Below are 23,729 nucleotides of genomic sequence, written 5' to 3' on the forward strand. Positions count from 1 at the left end.
ATAGATTTCAGTTTTGATTCCTTAAGATGACTTTTTACTGAAAACTAAATAGACTTTGTTGGTATGCTGTATACCTAACAGGTCATGAATGTACTGAACTGACACAAAAAGTCATCATTATCTGAATCTACTGTTGAAAGTACTGGTTTGCTTTGCTTCCTACTTTATATTATGTAAGTTTAATATAATGTGTGATGTAGGTATAGAACTATTTTAGCTTTGGCCAGTTAAATGCTTGACGTGTCTTTTACGACCTGCTGTTCGGGACATATCTAACAACAAATTTTGCAAATTTTAAATGTAGCAAAAAACACACAAGAGTTCATTTTTTAAAATTCAATAAATAGGTTTATTCTTATTGGTAATCTTACAGCAGTCTCTCACAGTGTGGTTTCTAACCATTTATATGTCTTGCTGGCCATGACACAGCTGGTGGTCTCATATGTGGGTGGCCTCATCCTCAGTGTCTGAGTCATGTGGCAGAGAGAGCTGGGCTTCAGGGAGGTTGTTGCACTGCAGGTAGCTGAAAACGACTTGGACCTGAACACACACACACACACATGCACACACACACACATCAGGTCCATGGTGAAAGAAACACACGTTTCTAAGTTATCACACACCTCAGAGCTTTGAAATGTATTTCAGTTCAAAATTTTGCACAATTTCTGGAAACTGAAAACTGATGATGTCATTATGTCATACTTTTTTGGAGTTTCAGTCATTGATCGAGTCACGAGGTGTAACTAAATAGTCTGAGCAGCCATAAAAAAAGAGCTGCTTGAATTCTCTACATACCAAGGAAAGGTAAAGTTTCCTTTACTACCTCCTTTAGCACAGGATGCATTGGCTGGACCATAAAGTATGGTCCAGCCAGCCTTCATAGCAAATCAGTCAAAAAACCCAAAATGTCCCAAAAATTATCAGAAAAATTAACGAAGTGGGTCAGATCTTATAAATGTTAAACAGAAGTATGTTTCCATGTTCACACTATAGCTTTTTAGTATGTTTTTATTTTTTAACAACAGTTTTTTAAACCCAGAGGTGAAATATGAACAATAATGAAGATGCTGCCTCTTCAGATCAAGCTTCTAGCTCATGGGCAGGCAACTCCAGGCCTCGAGTGGCGGTGTCCTGCAGGTTTTAGATCTGTCCTTGATCCATCACAGCTGATTTAAATGGCTAAATGACCTCCTCAGCATTTCTTGAAGTTCTCCAGAGGCCTGGTAATGAACTAATCATTTGATTCAGGTGTGTTGACCCACGGTGAGCTCTAAAACCTGCAGGACACCGGCCCTCGAGGCCTGGAGTTGCCTACCCCTGTTCTAGCTTATATCAAAATTTCTTTAAGGTTTGCTGTAATTGAATTTGTATTAATTAAGTCTACTGCTCTATTGCCAGCATTAAGAATATTTGTTAATTCATTTTTACATCAGGTTAGCTGGTGTAGGCTTGAGCCCCCAACCTCTGTCTCTGAAACAGACAAATAGAGACAGACAATCATTCTCATCTATGTCTAGTTTCAGATCATTGGGTAAGCCAACATGCATGTCTTTGGTGTGTGGGAGGACGTCGGAGTACCCATAGAGGGCCAACATACACACTCCACACAGAAGGACCCCAGCTGGTTGGTGGATTCAAACCTAGGATCTTCTTCCTATGAGATCAGCGTGCCAACAAGTTTGGTTGAAGTAAGGGGGAAATTTTGCAGACTGCTTTCTGGACATTGTAGTTTCAACACGGTAAAACAGCTGGCATCATACTGTTCTTCATCACACATTTCATTGACCTAACAACTTTTTCCATTGACACCAAGGAAAAGGAGGTAGGGAGTCGAGTTTGGACGATATGATCTTATGCCTGTTTTCATGCAAATCTCAACTTGTCATTACATTTTCTCTTATCAAGTTTCCCACTCAGCTGACCTGTAGTTTATACACTCCCAGCTCACAGTTGTGATTTCCTGATTTCTTTTCAAACCATGCCTTTTTGGTAAGTAATGCTCGCTCTTTACTCTGACATTTACTTTCACCTTTCATTTGTTTTTACTAATTATTTCACTTTGGCATTAATTAATCATTAGAAAAAATAAAATAAATAAATACAGCAAATTTGCAGACATTGTGTTAAACACGGCTAATTCCAGACATCAGTCTTTTTCTCAGGTATCCACTCACCTGTACCACCACCTCCTGAGAGATATCCACAGTGGGCCCATGGTGTCCCTGCCCAGCCACTGGGGGGCGTAGGAGACTCGGCCCAAACACAGTGGCAAGGTTTAGTAGAGACATCTTGTTAATGTGTTGCCTCTCTGAGATTCTGGAAGGAAAAAAAAAAGATTGAAAACATTAAAAAGTTTTAGGCACAGACTGAAAATATCAGCTGATTTGTAAAGATAAAAAATAAAGTTTATATTTCTTACTTCCCGGTGTAAGGTGTTCTAGTTAACTGACCATTACGGCATTTTGTGCAGTTTGTTTAATGAGCTAAGTGTATTTTTTTTCATATTCCTACATATTTTTAAAAGTAAGCATTTTTCAGTTTTAACTAGCAGAGAGAGCAAAATTCACTCAAATAATTATCCTGAAGGTTAAACCAATATAACCATGTCATGGGTGAAGCTGTGGATTCATACCGTTGGAGGTGATACAGCAGGTAGAGGAAGGTGTGGCGGTTGGCATCAGGACAAGACTGCAGCAGGGACAACATGGAGACCAGCCGTGGGTTTTGTTCTTGGATGTCTACATGAAAATCAGCCAGGATGCAGTTAACTGAGTAGTGTCTGTGAGACTCACAGGGCATCATTTAAAGGTGCTGTTCATGTCAATAAAGCTTAGGGAAATAGGGTTATTGTTCACTTCTGCAGAAGGAATTTCAGGGTTTATATACAAACCCCTTTTCCCCTGTATGTAAAATAGAGTTTATATAAAAGATGGACGCTCCCCATTAGTTTGTATGGTGCCACAGTGAAATCTCCAAAGCATTTTGACTGTTGCCATATTGTGCTTTGAAAGCAGATGTGGTGAGCGAGGGGTGGTTCTGACAATTAAAGCACGTTACACAGCACAAGCAAAGCTTGCGAAAAAATTCACCGCAGATGTCATTTCCTAATCATTTTTTTCTGATTTCAATTTAAAACATGCAGAAGACAAAAGAATAATGTGAAATATTAATAACAATGCTAAATAATGTGGCAGCAGAAGCTACTGATCTCAATGCTCTTTTCTTTACCTTAACAATGTCTTGAAGATGCACCAAAATGCACACCATAGATACTTCACCTTGTGTGTTATCCTCTTGTTTTACTCAAATTCAATTACATTTTATATATTTACCATTAAATCAAAACAAGCTCAAGGTAGCACTTTATATTGTAAGGTAAAGACTCTGAAATAATAGACAAAAAACCCCAACAGTCAGACAACACTATGAGCAAGCACTTGAACAGTGGGAAGGGAAAACTCCCTTTTAACAGGAAGAAACATGTAGCAGTGCCAGGCTCAGGGTGGGGTAGCCATCTACTGTGACCAGTTGGGGGGTGAGGGGAGAGAGATAGGTCAAAAGACACTTATGGTGGGTAATAAGGACGCACTGAAGCACCTTTCCTCTGTGTTCACACAGGAACCCTCTCAAATGAGTAATCAACCACAACCACAATGTAAAACAGGCCCACCCTGAAGTGTACCCTGCTTTCTCCTCTTTTCTCGCTCTATTGACAACCATCACATGCAAATGTGCATCATTCAGTAACACTTGAAACTAGTGCTGAAAAACATATCAGTTCACTGTGGTCATAGATCAACAGTTGTTTTGCCATCGGCCTTTATGCAGCCCGATCTCTCTTGCTTGTCATTAAAAAGAAAGCACATCTAAGGTATTTCTGAACTGGCCTCAGTTTTCAGGCTGTGAAAACTCACAGGAAGCAGAATATCTATTTTGATAGATGATTCATCTATAATTGTTTTAGCCTCTTTTTTTCATTCCTTTACAAGCAGTAAAAAGCTTCTAGATGATGAATTTGCACTGAAGAGATACCAGTTCTAACAACAAACTATGCAAGTAGTTTAAAGGTTTAGAGTGAAGTATGCATACAGTATGCATGTGCTTTGTCATGTACAGTGGGGCAAAAAAGTATTTAGTCAGCCACCGATTGTGCAAGTTCCCCCACTTAAAATGATGACAGAGGTCAGTAATTTGCACCAGAGGTACACTTCAACTGTGAGAGACAGAATGTGAAAAAAAAAATCCATGAATTCACATGGTAGGATTTGTAAAGAATTTATTTGTAAATTAGGGTGGAAAATAAGTATTTGGTCACCTCAAACAAGGAAAATCTCTGGCTCTCACAGACCTGTAATGTCTTCTGTAAGAAGCTTTTCTGTCCCCCACTCGTTACCTGTATGAATGGCACCTGTTTGAACTCATCATCTGTATAAAAGACACCTGTCCACAGCCTCAAACAGTCAGACTCCAAACTCCGCCATGGCCAAGACCAAAGAGCTTTCGAAGGACACCAGGAAAAGTATTGTAGACCTGCACCAGACTGGGAAGAGTGAATCTACAATAGGCAAGCAGCTTGGTGTGAAAAAATCAACTGTGGGAGCAATCATCAGAAAATGGAAGACATACAAGACCACTGATAATCTCCCTCGATCTGGGGCTCCACGCAAGATCTCATCCCGTGGGGTCAAAATGATCATGAGAACGGTGAGCAAAGATCCCAGAACCACACGGGGGGACCTGGTGAATGACCTGCAGAGAGCTGGGACCAAAGTAACAAAGGTCACCATCAGTAACACACTACAACGGCAGGGAATCAAATCCCGCAGTGCCAGACGTGTTCCGCTGCTGAAGCCAGTGCATGTCCAGGCCCGTCTGAAGTTTGCCAGAGAGCACATGGATGATACAGCAGAGGATTGGGAGAATGTCATGTGGTCAGATGAAACCAAAGTAGAACTTTTTGGTATAAACTCAACTCGTCGTGTTTGGAGGAAGAAGAATACTGAGTTGCATCCCAAGATCACCATACCTACTGTGAAGCATGGGGGTGGAAACATCATGCTATGGGGCTGTTTTTCTGCCAAGGGGACAGGACGACTGATCCGTGTTAAGGACAGAACGAATGGGGCCATGTATCGTGAGATTTTGAGCCAAAACCTCCTTCCATCAGTGAGAACTTTGAAGATGAAACGAGGCTGGGTCTTCCAACATGACAATGATCCAAAACACACCGCCCGGGCAACAAAGGAGTGGCTCCGTAAGAAGCATTTGAAAGTCCCGGAGTGGCCTAGCCAGTCTCCAGACCTCAACCCCATAGAAAATCTGTGGCGGGAGTTGAAAGTCCGTGTTGCTCGGCGACAGCCCCAAAACATCACTGCTCTCGAGAAGATCTGCATGGAGGAATGGGCCAAAATACCAGCTACTGTGTGTGCAAACCTGGTAAAGACCTATAGTAAACGTTTGACCTCTGTTATTGCCAACAAAGGTTATGTTACAAAGTATTGAGTTGTATTTTTGTTATTGACCAAATACTTATTTTCCACCCTGATTTACGAATAAATTCTTTACAAATCCTACCATGTGGATTCATGGATTTTTTTTCACATTCTGTCTCTCACAGTTGAAGTGTACCTCTGGTGCAAATTACTGACCTCTGTGCAAGTTCCCCCACCTAAAATGATGACAATCGGTGGCTGACTAAATACTTTTTTGCCCCACTGTACTGGGGATGTGTTGTCTTACCTAGACTTCTTGTCAGACTCTGAAAAAGCTCAGTGGGTATCAGGGGTTCAGGCAGCTCTCTGAAGTAAAGTTTGAGAACACCAGACACAGCGTTCACTTCTGCGCTTCTCAGCTTCGTCACCGCTTCACGGAGATCTGATCAGAAAAGGGACAGATTATGATAATTATCTTTATTACAGGTATCTTCTTTTAACCTTCACTTCCTTCCTCACAGGCACAAGAACATGTATGGGTATGCGCTGCATTGCAGATGTAGATCATCAGGTAAAAGATTTTGAGTCAGTTTTTGTTTTTCTTACGATAAACAAGACAAACAGACCATAATATACGTTTGCCTGCATATTAAGTGTTCATCCTCCAAGACTGCCGTTCATTGATTAATCTGTCTGATATTGAATGTGTGCATACGTTTTTAAAGCAATCAGGTGTTTTTAGCTAAACAGACATTTTAGTCGCTAGCAACAATGACAGTGTTCACTTTTCAGTCAGTTCTTTCCTAGACAAAAGAAACATGTGGGTTTAAAGTCAGCTATCTTTGGCACAGTGCAGCACTAGCAAGAGATAAATGTTTCTGAGATGTTGCACCTAAACTCAAGAGTCAAGGTCAAATGTCACCACTAGTGTTTCTCTTGGAAGAAAGTTACGATTTCAAGGAAATTAATTTGAATTATTTTGGTGATAGTTGAGTTTTTAAAAATTCTTGGTCTGCAACCAATGAACTGATGCCTCTTTGAGCCTTCAGTTTAGCATTTTAATTATATCTTTTTAAGTTATACTGCATGTTTAGTGCTCAAACATTATTGCTAAATACAAACATACAGCACTGTGCAAAAGTCTGGAATCACTTTTCATTTTGTTAAGTAGGCCTAAAAAACTATTCACAGCAACAACAACAACTGTCCTTAATAAATAGGAAAAAGGTGTATCTAAGACCCAGGACCTGAGAACCCTTAAGTTTATCAATCTGCTGTTCACTGAAACCTCATCCGAACAGTGTGGCTTTAAAAAAGGAAGGGAATTCTTAAGGAAGAGAAATAAGGAGAAAAGAATGAGGTATTTCAATTTCATTTTTAAGCATCCCAAATATAGTTCAGTTAAAGTGTTCCTGGATAGAAACACACAATGAAACACCATCAGTCATGGTCTGGCCTCCCCAGAGCCCAGACCTCAATATTGAAGTATCATCTAAATCCAGCCAACATTCATGGAAGAGCTTTGAATGTCCTTAAAGAAACCTGGAGAACTTTTCCTGAAGACTTCTTACAGAAATGACAAGCAAACTGCCCAAGAGAGCTCAGACTGTGTTGAAGTATAAAGTTGAAATTTTGACTTAACCTTATTAGAACTGCATAAATGCTGTTTTTACCTTATATACTGTACTCCCATGTATGTTTACACATGTTTCAATAACGTGCTGCAGTTTTCCTAACAAAACTTGTAAAAACTTGTTACCATGCTGATATGAGGCACTATTTGGCGGGAAGATAAAACCCAGGATCAAGGAAGTTCAAAGACAAACATGCATGTTATTTCCCTTGACTGCAGTTCCTGATTCTCACTGACTTTTACTATTAACAAAAGGACTGTCCTGAATAATGTTTAGGAAAGAGGATGAGGAAGCTGAAAATGTCTGGGTCATGTTCAGTGTTGGTCAAGTTACTTGAAAAAAGTAATCAGTAACTACTTACTGATTACTTCCCCCAAAAAGTAATCCCGTTACTTTACTGATTACTTATTTTCAAAAGTAATTAATTATTTAGTTACTTAGTTACTTAGTTACTTTTTAAAAACATGATTTACAACCTGAATAGGTGATAAAGCGATAGATCTTTCAGCCCAATTCTACTTTTTCTGCATAATCCATCATACAAAATGTAATCAAATGGAAAAGTCTCTTTTTAAAACTTGTTTTATTAGTTTTAAGCTTTTAACTTTATGCATCAAGCAAAAAATTTAATTATATGCAACATTCTCTGACTTAAAGAAATAAGTTTAACATTTAAACCTATTTTCTGCACATTCCAGCACATAAAATAAAATATTTTTTCTGTTTACACTCAGTCTTTCAAATAGATGCCAGTAAAACACAGCAGAAAATAAATAAAGTCAAAGACTCAGCGGTCCTGTTGCTCTATTTTCACCTGTAAAGCAGGAGTGGGGCAGGCGGAGGTGTGCTCTGGTGCAGGTGTGCAGCGGTCAGTTGAAAAATCCGCGAGTTTCTCTGTGAATTTCCCATTACGTCGTTGCGCACTCGGAGCTTGTTTGGGGGGGGGGGGGGTTCGGTGTAAAAGAAGTTTTCTTCCCACGCACGATGGACACTAATGTTTTTGTCACTTTTTATGGAATCAAACTCAAAGTAAGGTCAGTGCTTCCACGCTTTAAACGCTGCACGCTCATACTCTCTCCCACAATCCATATGTGATCCATTGTTGATCTGCACACAGCTGTTGTCACCAACGTCGCACTCGCTTACGTCACTGTCATGAGACATTCTCGCAAAAAAATCACAGTTTTAGTAACGCAGTAACGCAGCGTTCCTACGGGAAAGTAACGGTAATCTAATTACCGTTTTTGCAATAGTAATCCCTTACTTTACTCGTTACTTGAAAAAAGTAATCAGATTATAGTAATGCGTTACAAGTAACACATTACTGCCCATCTCTGGTCATGTTAAAGAAGACCTGAGTGAAGAGCCTGATGACTGCAGCTCACTCCAATCTGCTCCTTGCATTGCAACAATTCTTTATCACTGCACTTTCCAACAAAAAGATCATTTTTCTGTGTTATGTTTTTCTTACTGTTGTTGAACGCAGCCTTGAGCGTGCTGATTTCACTGGTTGTTCCTGAAATCCTGTAGATTCCCACCTCGTCCATGCCTCTCCTCTCCACTTCCTCCACGCAGCATCGCACCACATGAGGAACCAGCACTCCCTCCTGTCTGACAGAGGATTGAGACTTTAAGCATTGTGTAAGTTATGTTGCATTTGATTGATAGGCTGTTTCATTTCATTTCAATCTCCACTCCCGCCACACTTCTGCTTCCCTTTAATCTACTTTCCCACAAATTAAACTGAAAACTAGCTCCACGAAAGGGCACACAGGGGAAATAAAACTCTGAACCAAGCTACAGCTTTCAGTTTCAAGGTGTCTAGACTGTTCGGGTAGGCCAAGAGGGAGCCAGCTGACACACTGACATGATAGGCAGGAACTTACTTTGCCACGGTTTCAATGGGGACGCCAAAGATTGGCGGCTGTTGAACTGTGGAGCTGGGTGGTCCCAGTGGGTGGGGACAGTACTTGAGAGAGAGGGTAAGCTCCACCTGGCCCAGCTGTAGGGTCTGTTTTTTCCATCGCTTATTCAGAGTTTTAGAGTCCAACTGATGAACACAGAAAAAAGTAAAATTCAACTTGACATGGGGTTTTAAAATAAAGGAAATGGTAGGATCATTAGTTAGAAAAAAATCTGTCTGGTGAAATAATTACATTGGGCATTTTTACCCCTAACCTATATATCTGGATTGGCAAAAAAAAGGCACGTGCCAAATTAATGATAATAATAAGCTTCATTTATGCAATACCTTTCAAAAATAGTTGCACAAGATAAGACAGAAAATAAAACAATATGTCTGTCTCTATGTAGCCTGCCTCTTGCCCTGTGGTAGCTGGGATAGGTCCCTGCGTGCTATGTGTGCCAAAAGTCAAGTTTAGACAATGTCCTATGCCCTATTGGTTAACCTAGATTATGTTACCCTCCTACTGTTGTCTCAAGGACATCCTGGCCTACTCTTACTGATAACTGCCTGACATAGAAGCGCCATCAGGTAATGTAGCTCACCAGGCTTTCCAGGCTATAAAACTTTACTCTCTGTCTCTTAAATTCAGTGGCAATTTCAGATTTTGTGGGAGACCCAAGCAAAAATTCACAGAACATTCATTACTATGTTATAAATTATCTGACACCTAAAACAACCGTTCTATTAAAAAAAACCATTAACCCTTTTAACAGGAAGAAAGCTGTGGCAGGCTCAGGGAGGGCCAGCCATCCGCAGTGACCATGTGGGGTTAGGGTAAGAAGATGTCACAAAAAACAAATTATGTGATGCTCTATTATTCATGTGTCTCTCTCACAGTTATTTAATGTTATTTAAGCATTTAGTTATCTATGATTCATTTGATTGCTCCAAAAACAAAAAAAGCTTCCTCATTTTTCTTTTTTCTCTTCCTCTTTTCTCTTCTTCTTTTTCATTGCTTACAATGGGAGTGAGTGGGGCCCATTCAGGGAGGGCAGGTCTCTCCTACTGTCATTGGAAACAATGGTGCACTACTGTTGCTGTAGTTTAAAATTTGTAGCTGATGCCCAGCCACTTGCCTGCATTTCCCTTCTGCTTTCACTCCACCTGTCATCACCCACTTTGATGTTTGTGTCTTAGGTATTTTATGTTTAAAATAATTTTATGTTTAAGATGTTTTATTTGAATAAACCTCTTGTAGGAACTGTTATCTCGTCCTCTACTTTGAGCCAGTTTGTGACAAATGGCCACGATGCCAAATAGTAAAAGTACTTCAGCTAATCATTCAGTTCAATTCATTTCAAGCCAGAGATTAATAATAACCAATGATTACATGCAAATGCATGCATTTAGAAAAGTACGAGCTAAGTTAGCCATCAACACTGACTCAAACTCCATTTTCACTAATTGGTATTAAATATCCTGGACAAGTCCTGTTACAACGTGAACCACAGTTTCTGTGGGCTCAAACCCAGAATAGACATTAATCATCTCTGCAAATTAAAGAGGAACTGCAACTGTTAAAACCCATTTTTAACATATTTTTTTCTTCAGTGTTGCTGGGAAAGATCTTGGATTATATGTTTAATATTATATTGAAAACCAGCTTACTGGTATTAATAAAGATAAAGCTGAAGTTCTTAGGCCTCTCCGTACCTTTACTGTATTTTTTCCCAGAACAGTATCATCCTGTCCATTTGACTGACTCACACATAACACCCTCAAGTTCTGTGCACCGTCCACCTGGAAAGACAGCTCCTGTTTAAAATGTAAAAAAAAGATGTTAACAATGAAAAAAGACTTTAACTTCCTTAAGCTGCATGTGGAGAATCTATGTCTTATTCTAAATCCTTCACTTCGGCCTACTAGTCGGATTTAGTGTTGATTTTACTGCCTCTGATAATGTTTAAAGCATGGTATTGTCACACCAGAAGTGCAGACTTTTGTAATCCCCTAAGCTCAAACCTGACATCATGTCGGATACTGGCTAGACATGAAGAAGAAATGAAGAATTGCTACCTTGAACTGGTTGACAAATCCCATCTACAAGATAGTAGGACTTTTCCTATAATGCTCTGATGTCTCTTATTTTCTTTACTTTAACAAATTAACTCAATATTAAAGCCAAATGTAATATTTCATATTTCAAAAGGCTTGAGTCTAACCTGGTCCCAGTGAGGGTTTAGGCTGAGGACTGAAGAGTGTGTCTGGGTCTGCTGATCGTAAAACTTGAAGCCATCCACTTCCACACACACATACACACCTGAGTGAGAAAGAGAGCATCATTAATGACCACAAAACTATTTAGCTTAGACAGAAGATAGCCCAGTCTCTCATGATGCTTCAAAATTGCTAAGAAGCATACAAGCTGGCTGCTGTAGGCCAGCGGCAGAATCAATGGCCACACTCAAAGTCCCACATAGCGCCTCCTCGTTCAGTCCTGAGGAAAGAGACAGAGACAAATCTCACTGGATTTATTCACGCTGAATAAAAGCATAATGGTAATACAGGACACACACGAGGAAAGCTGTGGTAAAAGGTATTGTGGGTCTCATGTAAAGATCAAAGAGAGAACCTCACACAGTGTATTGCATTTCAGACACAGATGTGATTGTGTGGTGAGAAAAAAGTGAGTCTTAGATGTGTACCGGCGTTAGTGCTATGTAGAGGTGGCTGCTGGGTCATTCTCAATTTCACACACGAACTGGTCAACGTGAGCAAGTCTGGAGGGACAGTTTCTATGTCTGGCAAACATGACACAAAGCAAATAACAATCAGTTGACAGAAGAGTAACACATTAGTCTGGACCCCAGTGAGAGAAACTTGAAGCTCGGCTCAATTAAAGCTAAAAAAATAAAGCATATGAAAGGCAGGCTGCACCCCCCCCCCCCCAAAAAAAAAAACAAAACCCTAAACTGCCATTCCTCATAATGACTACTTGAGGCTGACTCCAAAAGTGAGTCAGCTCCTAACTACTCCCATTTTAAAAGAATATAGCTATGGGATTTAAGTGATGTTAATTCGTACTAAGGGACCCATAGTGTACCAAGAAAATGCTACCACTACCAGCTTGAATTGTTAATTTAGCCATGCATTCATGTTGTTCTTGCCCAATTCTGATGTGATAATAAATGGATAATAAAATGCTGCCTGGTTTGATGAATCAGATGTTCATCAAACCAGGCAGCATTTTATTATCCAATCTTGGTGAGCATATGAGATTCAGTTTCCTTTAGCTGAAAGGAGCGGCACCTGGTGTGGTCTTCTGCTGCTATAACGTCCATGTTGTGCATTTAGAGATGCTCTTCTGCACACTCTGGTTTTGACAAGTGGTTATTTGAGTTACTGTTGCATTCTTGTTGGATCAAAGCACTTCAGCCATTCTCCTCTGACTTCTGAAATCAACTAGGGGACTTCCACTTACTGGATATTTTCTCTTTTTCATGCCATTCTCTATAAACCCTATAGATGGTTTTGTGGGAAAATCCAAGCAGATCAGCAGTTTTTGAAATACTCAGAGCAGCCCGTCTGATACAAACAACCGCACCACATTCGATGTCACATTTCTTCCTCATTCTGATGATCACTTTGAAATTCAGCAGGCGACCTTGACCAATGGCTACAAACTTAAATGCAAGGTAATGTCATGTGGTGTTCTGATGAGATATCCGATATGAGATACGAGTAAACACAGATTTTAACAGCTGTACTTAATAAAGTCATCAGTGAGTGTGTAGTAACGGTAATTAGCTGTTATCTGGCTCTGCGACGTACCCATACATAGCAACCAAGCTAGCTAGTATTATAACCAGCTTATAGTGGCCAGAAACAAGTAACAAGTTTTTTTTGCTCATATAAATGATGCAACACTGCCTCACATGACCTACAGAACATTTTCTAAGACCCTCAACTTCCTTAAACATAACAAGTAGGCATTTTATAAAAACCGCATGCTGTCCACGAGACATCTCACGTTCGCTTCTCTCCTAAGTCGACTCAACTCTTACACACAGCCTGCTAGCAGCACAACAGAAGATGGTATTTTAATAAGTAATTACAAATGTTAATAAATTAAACTAAATAATTACTTACGTTTAGTTCATTATTTAGCTACTAAACTAAATTAAAATATGCTCCGGGGCGAGATTGACTTCAATCACTTTCATGACATACAGCTGGCCACAAATACTTAACAGTGCTTGAAAAGCTACAAATAGATTTGCAGAGTAGCCATAATTACACTCCAGAGTGGTCAAAAGCTGTGTACTCACTAGCTGTGGTGAGTTTGAGTATGGCCTGCCTCCATTCTTCTAGTTCATAGAGAGAGGAGAAGAGGAGAGCGTGACTCTGTGATAAGACAAAAACAGGCCATTGTGTAATCTTAGTCTGTTGTTTAGGACTTAAGTGAACTACATTAGAATGTGTGTGTGCTCGTATACCTTGCCACTGGGGCTGTGCAGCTCCAGTCTGTAAGCAATCAAGTGTGTGAGCAACATCAGCTCCATTTGTTCCAGTTTCTTCTGGCTACGAGCTGCCAGGCTCCTGGATGTTTTCTTCATACAGAGAAATGCAGTGACATTTGTAATGTATGTTTTCTGAATTTAGGCTGTCATTTTCAGCACCTAAAAATACTTAAGTATCACCATTATCTCATTGTCTGGTCACTTTAAAAAGTTATTAAAATTGTTTGTTTCCTCTTTACTGTAAAACTAAAAGTTGTTAGTCCCTTGTTCTACTGTGCAGACTGATGAGTATGTTTAGGTACTAGAAAAAACAACCCCGTTGTTAAATGTAGGTTGCAGGCTGTATTATGAAGTGCTACCAGAAATGTTTACATTTAAGTCATCTGGTTACTCTCTCACTCTCTGTGTCATAAACACACACCGGATTTTGCCGGAGCTGCTGTAGTAGCTGCTGACGCAGGACGTACATCTTTGTTCGTATGTTGTGTAAGCGCACGTTGGTTTCTGGCGGCCGTTCCTTGTCTGCAACCCAACGAAGTCTTAGACCGGCGAGAGGCAGATACCAGCAGAATCTGTACTGGTCCTGCTTCCTAGGAGAAACACAGCATGAACAGGCGTCATGAGATTTTGTGAGTCTTTCCACACCTTTAAACAGTTTTAAGAGGGTTCCTTTTTAACTGTGAAAAGGCAGATGCACACTGCATGCTGCAGGTTGACCACATTCCCCACAAGCCTTAATGCGCTCTCGTGCTAAGCTCACCCTCTATTTGCATGTTTAAATCTTGTGCACAGCAGGAGGTCGGTGTAAAGGAAGAGGTGACGCAGGCTGCGTTCACTCTCACTCACATCCACCACAAAGCCATCACGCATTAGCTGGCGTCTCTGGGAGAGTACACACACACACAGACATGTTGTAAAATGGGTGCCTGTATACATTCAGCAGGGCATACGTCCTATATAACTTTTCTCCATATTCATTTGAAGGGATCGGGTTGGAGACTAAACTCACCATCCCACGACTTAACGTGACCTCCCGTTTACTTTGTGAACTCTCGTTGACACCAGACAGGAAGCTGCGAGACAATCTCAGAGCTTCCTGTAAGGCTGTGTAATCTCTATGCTCTGTTGGCGTCGTCTTCAGGAGATCCTACAAGATGACAGAGGTTGCCAAATCAGAAAAAACAAAACAAGAAAGAGCTCCTGCTCCAGGAAAAAAAATGTATGGACTCGTCATTAAAAATAATGCAATCAAACACCAGAGCGATTTAAAAAACACTAAGAGGAGGATGTTAATAAAATCGTCCAGGTCTTACCTGCAGCACTAATGTGGTCTTTGTAACTCTGTCCAAGGGCTTGTAAAGAAGAGCTAAAAACACAAACAGAGCTATCAGACCCTGGCAGACATGTATGTATTTTGTAAAAAAAAAAATCACATTTTATTGTAAGTACCTTCAAATGTGTACGTAGTCCGAGCTTTGTCTGTGCCGTTGTTAGACATCATGCTCTGAAAAAGCAGCAGAAGATGCAGTAGCAATGATGCAGTGTGACTCAGCTAAATGTTACTGTGATGGTGCAGGATCTTTAGTACCTCTGCTAGAGTTCGGAAGCGAGGGTCTGAGTGGGTGCACTTCCTAACCACTTCAACAGCTTTCACATAGTTTTCAATGAAGCCACCGTACAGACCAATCTGGCTCACCTGCAAAGGTAAAATACACTGGATGAAAAAGGTCCAAAGTCTAACCTCAGTGCACACACAGCTGTGTGACGCTTGATAAGTAGCCTGAATAAATCAGCAGCAGTTCAGGCTGTTTATCGCCATCTAAAATTGCCTGGTGAGTAAAAACTTTAACCCAATGTCTAAACTTGAGAAAATGAGATTTCTGTTAATGATGTCATCCTTCCTTTTTATCAGCCATATCTTCCCCACAAACAGAGTCACTGGAAAAAACCTGGGTCTTACATACAACAAACAAAAGCTCATTTCCATTCCAGTAAAATAATGACAGAAAACCTAAAACTGAAACAGCCAAATGGAATTCAGCCATCTGTCACACCACGTCTCTCTGACTCATCACAATATGAGACTTCAAAAGTCATATTGCCTTCAGAAAATGATAAAAGTGTCTGGAAATGTATTGTAGCTTCACCACAATGTGTATCTTAATGAGCACTCAAAGCATTTTACAGTAGAAGCCACAAAGATCCTTACAGCACTCTATTCGATTCATTATGTTATTTATCCTCCTTTCATTCGCACCTATGTCATGCTCTCGAGTTTTGGTAAAGCACTTGTTGTCCTTTGGTCACTGCTGTATGTGTTGGTTTTGTTGCATTTTTTGGTTCTCCCTGCTTTTGTGTTCTCTTGCCTCTGTCACCATGTTTCGCGTTAGTCATAATGGTTGTCTTTGACTCATTGTTACTTCCTGTTTTATTTTGAAGGTTCCTTTCTGCTGTTCTTCTTTTCATTACTACCACCTTTACCTTTCATTGTAGTCACCTGTGTTTGACTGTTTCCTCCAATCACCCACCAATGTACATCTGTATAGTATAGTATATAGTCAGTTTGTGTCTGCCTCTTGACTCTAATCTTTTTTGTGATATTTTGTTCTTTCCCTTTTGGTTTTTTGCTGAGTCAGCCAATAACTCACTTTTTATTACACTACAGATGGCTCTGTGTCCTGCATTGGTATCATCTCGCTGCCACGTGTTGACACCTGCGTCCAGTTTAGAATAATCAAACACAATCAAGAATGTTTTTAAATTCTGAGGCAACAATCCTAACCACTGAACCACTGCTATTTTTATAATGCACAGCAAATGCCAACAGGCATATTTTATTGGAGATTATGTATCGGAATTTCAGGAGCAGGACCACGTCTCCAAACACGCTCCTTCCAGTTCTCATCTATATAGGTTCCCCCAGTTCTGAAAGCTGTTTATTCTCGTTTATGTGCCTCACCCTCCCTCCCTCCTTGTTCTCAATTCTTTAACTTCTTCACTTCTATTTAGTATACGGGGATCTGCCAGGCCCGAGAGCTGTCGCCAGTCCCCTTCGAGGCCTTCCCCAAATTACAGCTCAATTCATGTCAAAGCATTCACTTTTACCTACTAAAATGCTGCCAAACCTAAAATGAGGACGTGGGCCCAGCTAGTGAAATAGTTTAGGGTACCTGCTAGGGTAAAGCCCACCTCTTGTTTAATGTCAGCGGGGATATAGTCCCTCCACCATGACCGTTTGCAACAGGGAAGTCAAACTCATTTGACATTGCGGGCCACAGCTTTTAATTTCACTAACTTTATAAACACAACTAATTTTATTGTGTTTATGAAGTTACACACAAACAGAAAATAGGAACAACAGAGCTTAATGCAGTCGTTTTATATATATATAAACACCCAGCACGCCCCTGCGGGCGGTTTATCCTTCAAGCTCGGGTCCTCTACCAGAGGCCTGGGAGCTTGAGGGTCCTGCGCAGTATCTTAGCTGTTCCCAGGACTGCGCTCTTCTGGACAGAGATCTCCGATGTTATTCCCGGGATCTGCTGGAGCCACTCGCCTAGCTTGGGAGTCACCGCACCTAGTGCTCCGATTACCACGGGGACCACCGTTACCTTCACCCTCCACATCCTCTCGAGCTCTTCTCTGAGCCCTTGGTATTTCTCCAGCTTCTCGTGTTCCTTCTTCCTGATATTGCTGTCATTCGGAACCGACAGCAATATCAGCAATATATATGTGTGTATATATATATATATATATATATATATACACACACACACACACACACACACACACACACACATATATATGTGTATATATACATATATATGTGTATATATATATATATATATGTGTGTATATATATATATATATATATATATATATATATATATATATATATATATATATATATATATATATATATATATACACACATATATATATATATATATACACACATATATATATATATACACACACATATATATATATATATACACATATATATGTATATATACACATATATATGTGTGTGTGTGTGTGTGTGTGTGTGTGTGTATATATATATATATATATATATATATATATATATGTATATATACACATATATATATGTATATATACACATATATATGTATATATATATATATATATATATGTATATGTGTGTGTGTGTGTGTGTGTGTGTGTGTGTGTGTGTGTGTGTGTGTGTGTGTGTGTGTGTGTGTGTGTTTGGTTTGTATGACTGATTTGTATGACTGATTTGTATGACTGATTCAGATGCGTCCATTGCACACCAACCTCAGGTGAGATTGTTGCAGCGATGAAGCTACAAATGAACGTGGACATTACGCGCATATCTTTACCCAGCAAGCACCATTTCAGGCCGAGCAGCTGCGATTTGGCATCCCACTGATCAGAAGTTCAGTGTCCGTTCCAGAAAAGCATTTCTGCAGAACATCTTGTGTCAGATTGATACTCATGCTTGACCACTTTGATATAAGATGTTAATGTGTTTGTGCAGGAAGCTGTGCGCGTTCTCTCTATGTTGCTTATCTTCATTGACTCAACTCATAAAATATGTGGTTAAAAGCTCCCCTGTGATCATAGTAAAGTCCATAAACACAGAGTCTATGCCTTAGCAAATAATTGCTCAGTTCCTGCTGTCACTTAAAACATATTTAAGGAGAGCCATCGTGGGCTCAGAAAAAAAGTGTCAGTCACACTGTGGTTAGAACTGCCGCCTCACAGGAAGAAAGTTCCTCCTTCAAACATCTGGTTAGCTGAGGCCTAATTCTCCCTGTCCATGTGCGGATTATCCCACAACTTCCTCCAACAATCTAACGGCATGCATGTTACGCTAACTGATGGTTCTGAAAAAGGAGAATGGAGAGTAACTACTGAGCCATTAGGGAACTGTCGTTTATCTCTCTGTGGATTTCCACAACTGAAACATAACATACGATGCAAACAAAAGACTCACCATTTTCTGGAACAGGTCCCCGACCACCAGCTCAAAGCCTCTGCATCTCATTTCTGTCTCATTACCAGGGCTGATCTCAATCTGGTCATAAGCACTCAAACGGGCCTTCAGACCTGAGTAAAAAGTTTGGTGCACGTCTCTGAGCTCAGGCACCTGGTAGAAAACGGTCTGGACCTGCTGGCTGGACAGAACTGGTTGAGAGGTCCCAGCTGAAGCCCGCAGAGCCTTCATGGGCTAGACAGCAAAATTAAAAAAAAATAAAAGTTGTGTTAAATGGCAGCCAGTGTGGGTGAGAAAGAAGAACAATGTGGTGTGCTGAAAAGAGAAATAGGCTGTGGTGAAGTGAGAAGGACATGAATGTGTGAAATGTGCAGTTCACATGTGATACATCTCGCAAAGCTTTATTCAACCATCTCATTGCCTTTGGCACATGCATGCAAACCACCACTATAACCGGAAGAGCAAAAATGTTACATTTAGTCACTCAGTGATAAGAGTACAGTGGTGAGCTCACAACGTCACAAAACACAGCAGTCATGCTAAAGGATCAACCACACAATTTCATTTACTTTCTCACATCTTTTTTCTTGTCTTTTGTTAAATGAGTCGGAAACTGTAAGAATGGGGAAATGCGTGTAGCTGTTGTTATTAATAGCACTAAAAAGAGAAGGAAAAATAGATTCAGGCACTCATTATTGCGCCATCATTTCCTGACTTAATTTTGTTTGATAGCACTTATTGGCACTTGGTTGACCAACACACTCAGAGCAATGGGAAAGTCCAAGGAACTCAGTGAAACTCTGAGAAGGAGAACTGCAGATTTGCACAAGCTGGGAAGGTCTCTCTGAGACATTTCTGCACGACTGCAGATTCTAAGATCGTAAGTGCAAGTTACTTGGATGCGTCTCCTCTTTCTCAAGAAATGGAAGAAGTTCCAAACAGTCAGACAAGAGGAAATTGGTTAGGATGCTCAGCAACAACCCACCAAAGCTCAAGCCTACAATAAACTGGAGACTACTGGAACCAGCCCAGTGTCATTACCGACGCGTAACATACCAATGATTTGTCACGTCCCAAGGCGTCCAATGGGAACGCGAAAGGTAACCTTCAGCGTTCCCATAGGACGCGGCGAGTTGTGGATGAAATCCAATAGAATGACGCTCCCGGCGGTAACAGACGTTCCAGCCGTGTATTCCAGCCCTAACCCAAACCTTAATCTTAATCCTAACCTTATCCCTAACCTTGACCACAATCTTAATGGTGTTAGGTAGTGTCTTCCAAAGCAACATATGCAGACTGAGTCCAAACAGTTCTCATGTTTCCTCCTTTTTCCAAACGCATAACATAGGATCGTGTTGGGTGGCCAAAAGCGTAACATACCGACGATTTGTCACATAGCATAATATGCTACACGTTGGGAGTGAGAACATGTTACTGTCCACAGTGAAGTGAGTTTTACATCAACGTGGACTGAGAAGGTGTCGACCAAGAAAGAAGACCTTGCTCCAAAACTGAATCCTTTAAGCTCAATTAAAATTTGCAGTAGTCCAGATGCGCAAGCCAAATGCCTTCTGGTGAAAAGTTTTGTGGTCAGACCATTTGGCCACAATAACAAGAAGAGTTTTTGGAGGAATAAAGATGAATTGAAACCTTAAAACACTGCACTAACTGTCAAGCATGGTGGTGGTAGTATCATGCCCTGAGGCTGTTTTGCTATCAGTGCTACTGGAATACCAGCCCAAGATTACCATGACATTCACATTTATGATGAGTGTATGTAAACTTCTGAGCACACCTGTCCTTTAGTTTACAAAAGAAAACAAGCAACGAGACACCGATGAGCGTTAAAAACTGTCTGCATTCTTTCAGCAAAACGATCCCCTTGTTCAGAGCCACGTAAGGCTAAGGTAACTTCTCGCACCTTGTGCTACATGTTTACTTTATACATGGGAGTGGTTTCAATAGTTTTATGAAAAGAAAAAGGGAAGCCTAATCCACAAAGGAGAACAATCTATCTACCACTAAAGAAGGAAGCTGAATAATCAAGACTTTGTTGCATGTGATTGCCGGACATGATCCTGTGTAACATGCTAAAAAAAGGTAATGTTAACTAACAAAGAACAGGCTTAAATCACTATAGTAAGTGTGGTAACAGTTGAACAACAAAGCAGAAGTGAAACACTAATAGTCTAATAGTTTTTATTGCTGTAAAATAATATTCAGTCCAGCGAACAAGTGATGACAATCTGTCTATGACAAGAACAGAGAGCTAAATATAAGAACTGAGAAATGAAAATTTGCGCTTGTGTCTGTGTGTGTTGATCTTACCATCAACAGGGTGTCCAGCTCTCTGAGGTAAACCTCCTCGCTCTCCAGGATGCCTTTCAGCACCGTGAGCCTCCTCTCCAGCATTTCCTCCTTGCTGCATGTTGTCTGGATCACAGGTGTGCAGAGCATGAGAATACATCACAGCGCCCCCTCAGACTCAAGGTTATTGTCAAAGAGTTTTTACAAAATTTGTGATGCCAACCTCTGAAAAAGAGGCCACAGTTATCATCACCGCAGGACTTACAGGGTGAATCGGAACGTTGGACGTTCCTGTTAAAGGAGTCCCGTCGCTAAAGCAAGCGATGAAGAGCAAATTGAGCTGCAGCCCTTTTCTCATGAATCTCAGACGGGTTGTTGGAGTTTCACAGGTTTGTACAATGTTTTTAATTTGTTTTATGTTTTTGTGTGTATGATGCGAGAGCTTCCTGAGATGTAACTGCCCCTCAAACATAAGTCAGATAAACATGGGAACCACACTAAAACTCTTTAAGGTACCTTTGTTCTAGATTTTGAAACACAAAGTTAGATTTCTCCTTGTTTGTCTTTCTGGGTGCTACCTGCAGTTGTGTGTTTTTAACCAACATAATAGCCAGAAAGCTCTATGTAGCAAAACTTGAAAACTTGGCTCTGCTTCACTCCGTCTACTTTCTGTTCTGTGTTGGCTGCTTTCAAATTTACTCACGTATGAAATGTGAGAATTATAGTGCTGAAAGGTTTTTATACGTACTTCCCACTAGGCCATTGATCCTTCTCCATTTTCATCATGAAAATACAAGTATTGCAAAACTAAATGCAGTCTAGAAGACAAACTCAAGAAGGTACAAAGAGTGTGCAGTGATACAAAACACTGGAGTCGTGAACTCACAGGGGTGTCAGGGAAGTCCACGCTCTCAGTGTTCAGCGGGGAGAGAAAACAGGACACTGCCTCCTCTGGGAAAACGTCCTCTTCCAAGACATCAGCTTCTTCTGCCACTGCAGCAGACACTGTTCAGTCAGAGGGAGAAAAGCTCACAATCTCTCACATCTACTTCTGTTTTTGTCTTTCTGTCTTTGAAAAAGTATTAATAGCAGAGCTTTTTTTAAATTGTTTTTTCTTCCCCCTCCCAGCAAACAAAACAAGAAAACGGCTGCAACATTCAGGTTAAATCTACTCTCACCTGGTATGTTCTGTGACTCCAGATATTGCACAGCCTCCTGGTAGACATCCATAGCCAAAAAACAAGTCCTCTCTGCGCGCCGGCTGAGTGTCGCGGTGTGCAGCATGTGAACGCACTCAGCTGGTGACACAAAACTTCCTCTTTCTTTTAACTGTGCACAAAAGGAGACTGTAGAGACCCGAGCATAACTTCCTGTGTGCGTGAAATAAGCTCATGAGAGCACGCAACTGACATTTTATACATTCTTACAGTTGCATGTTACTTCCTATCAGCGTAGTGTTTATATGTTGTACTTTTTTTTAAAAAAAAACACCTGAATATCAGATGAAAGTAGTTGAAGGAAAGTTGCCACACTAGTTTGAAGTAAGTTGAGCCAGAGTTTAGCTTGATCTACTCTCTATATCAGACCAACGAAACACCTTTTTTAAATACATATATGTATTTTGACCTAATTTCTGTTTTCAGCGTTGAAAGGAAGGACCTTTTGGATAAAGTAGAACACGTTTTTCACAATATTTTTTCAAAGATTTCTTTGGGGTCAGTTTGTTTTAGTAACGCATTTAGAAGTGTTATAAACGTGTATCACATATGCTGATAAAGTGTCAGCTCATAAAAACGCGTATCTGCAGTGGCAAAAGTCTTTCTCTGGTTTAGACTAAGCACTTTTTTGGAAATGGTGGCTGTGGGCCAAACAACTGTGGGTTAGTTCAGTTGGTGGTATTATTAAACCTTGAAGTTTTAGAGGTGTTATAGCAATTCACAAAGGATATTAGATTTAATGCGTCAGGGCAGCATGGTGGTGCAGTGGTTAGCACTGCTGCCTCACAAAAAGAAAGTCCGCGTTCAAACTCACGGGGGCCTCCTATGTGGAGTTTGAATGTTCGCCATAGCTTCCTCCCACAGCACAAAGAGGTGTGAAGGTTAAGTTGCTTGGCAGTTTTAACTAGGTCTGTCTCTTTGTGTTTGCCCTGCAGTGGACAGGCATCCTGTCCAGGATCAATCCCACCCTGGAGAGCCGTCCTACCCCACTGAACTTGATAAGTAGAAGTAAATAGATGTTAGATCACATGATGAAAGAATAACTCCATGTTCTTTCCCCATCTTAGCTACAAGTATACTATACACAATACTACATTTTCCTTCTTTTTTGAATAGAAAACATGTGTTTGGGAAGATTGATGTTTATGTTTGTTAGGTAACCATTTATCTAATTTCCCAAACATAAAATCGGAAGCACACACTAAAGTCTATGCACATTACAACAGCAAGACTGAAAACTGTGAGGTCTTTGTTAGGACACAGCTGATATAAAAAATAATAGTCAGCTGTTGACAGAGAGAATAAATTACTCAGAGTGCATTACTTTCAGACAAACATTAAAGTGCAAGTGTAAAGACGCACAAGCACCACATCACAACCACAACAAAAGTGCTCACCTGGGCCACAGCCGGTCTTCAGGCGCAAGTCTTGCCCCTAAAATTGAAGCAAACAGCAGGGAAGTATTTTTCTTGTTAAATTGTTTTCATCATTTAATGAGCGATCCATTCAGACAGCAGACGATGAGCAGTCTGAGATGTCTTAAGGAGAAGAAAAAGTGCAATTTCCACAGATTTCTTCTCCCACATTCATTAAGCCCAGTGTCACTACACATATATTTACAGATCACGGTTGAAAGGTGCACAACGCTCCCATGAAGAGTTGTTTTATGTTGCAATCCAGGCAGTTTTATTCATACGCTATGGTGAGCCGTGTGTTTGATACCCCTGCC

At 40.5% G+C, this 23,729-nt stretch overlaps 1 protein-coding gene across 1 annotated transcript; it reads right to left on the reverse strand.

The window, feature by feature from the left end:
- Nucleotides 1-355: 355 nt before the first annotated feature.
- On the reverse strand, nucleotides 356-22,067 carry LOC308403009 (active breakpoint cluster region-related protein; the record flags this gene model as incomplete). The annotated part of the gene is made up of 22 exons (XM_080892222.1): nucleotides 356-540; nucleotides 2,178-2,319; nucleotides 2,636-2,741; nucleotides 5,743-5,877; nucleotides 8,541-8,680; nucleotides 8,956-9,119; nucleotides 10,689-10,790; nucleotides 11,198-11,295; nucleotides 11,398-11,472; nucleotides 11,681-11,776; nucleotides 13,304-13,379; nucleotides 13,472-13,585; nucleotides 13,917-14,085; nucleotides 14,256-14,377; nucleotides 14,505-14,642; nucleotides 14,809-14,861; nucleotides 14,945-14,999; nucleotides 15,084-15,191; nucleotides 18,477-18,710; nucleotides 20,805-20,909; nucleotides 21,670-21,788; nucleotides 21,962-22,067. The coding sequence occupies 22 exons, from the start codon at nucleotides 22,065-22,067 to the stop codon at nucleotides 439-441; spliced, it is 2,559 nt and encodes an 852-aa protein (XP_080748348.1). The 3' UTR covers nucleotides 356-438.
- Between the last annotated feature and the right edge of the window lie 1,662 nt (nucleotides 22,068-23,729).

Source organism: Rhamphochromis sp. 'chilingali' (genome assembly GCF_963969265.1).
Source record: "Rhamphochromis sp. 'chilingali' genome assembly, chromosome: 1".
Taxonomy (NCBI): Eukaryota; Metazoa; Chordata; class Actinopteri; order Cichliformes; family Cichlidae; genus Rhamphochromis; species Rhamphochromis sp. 'chilingali'.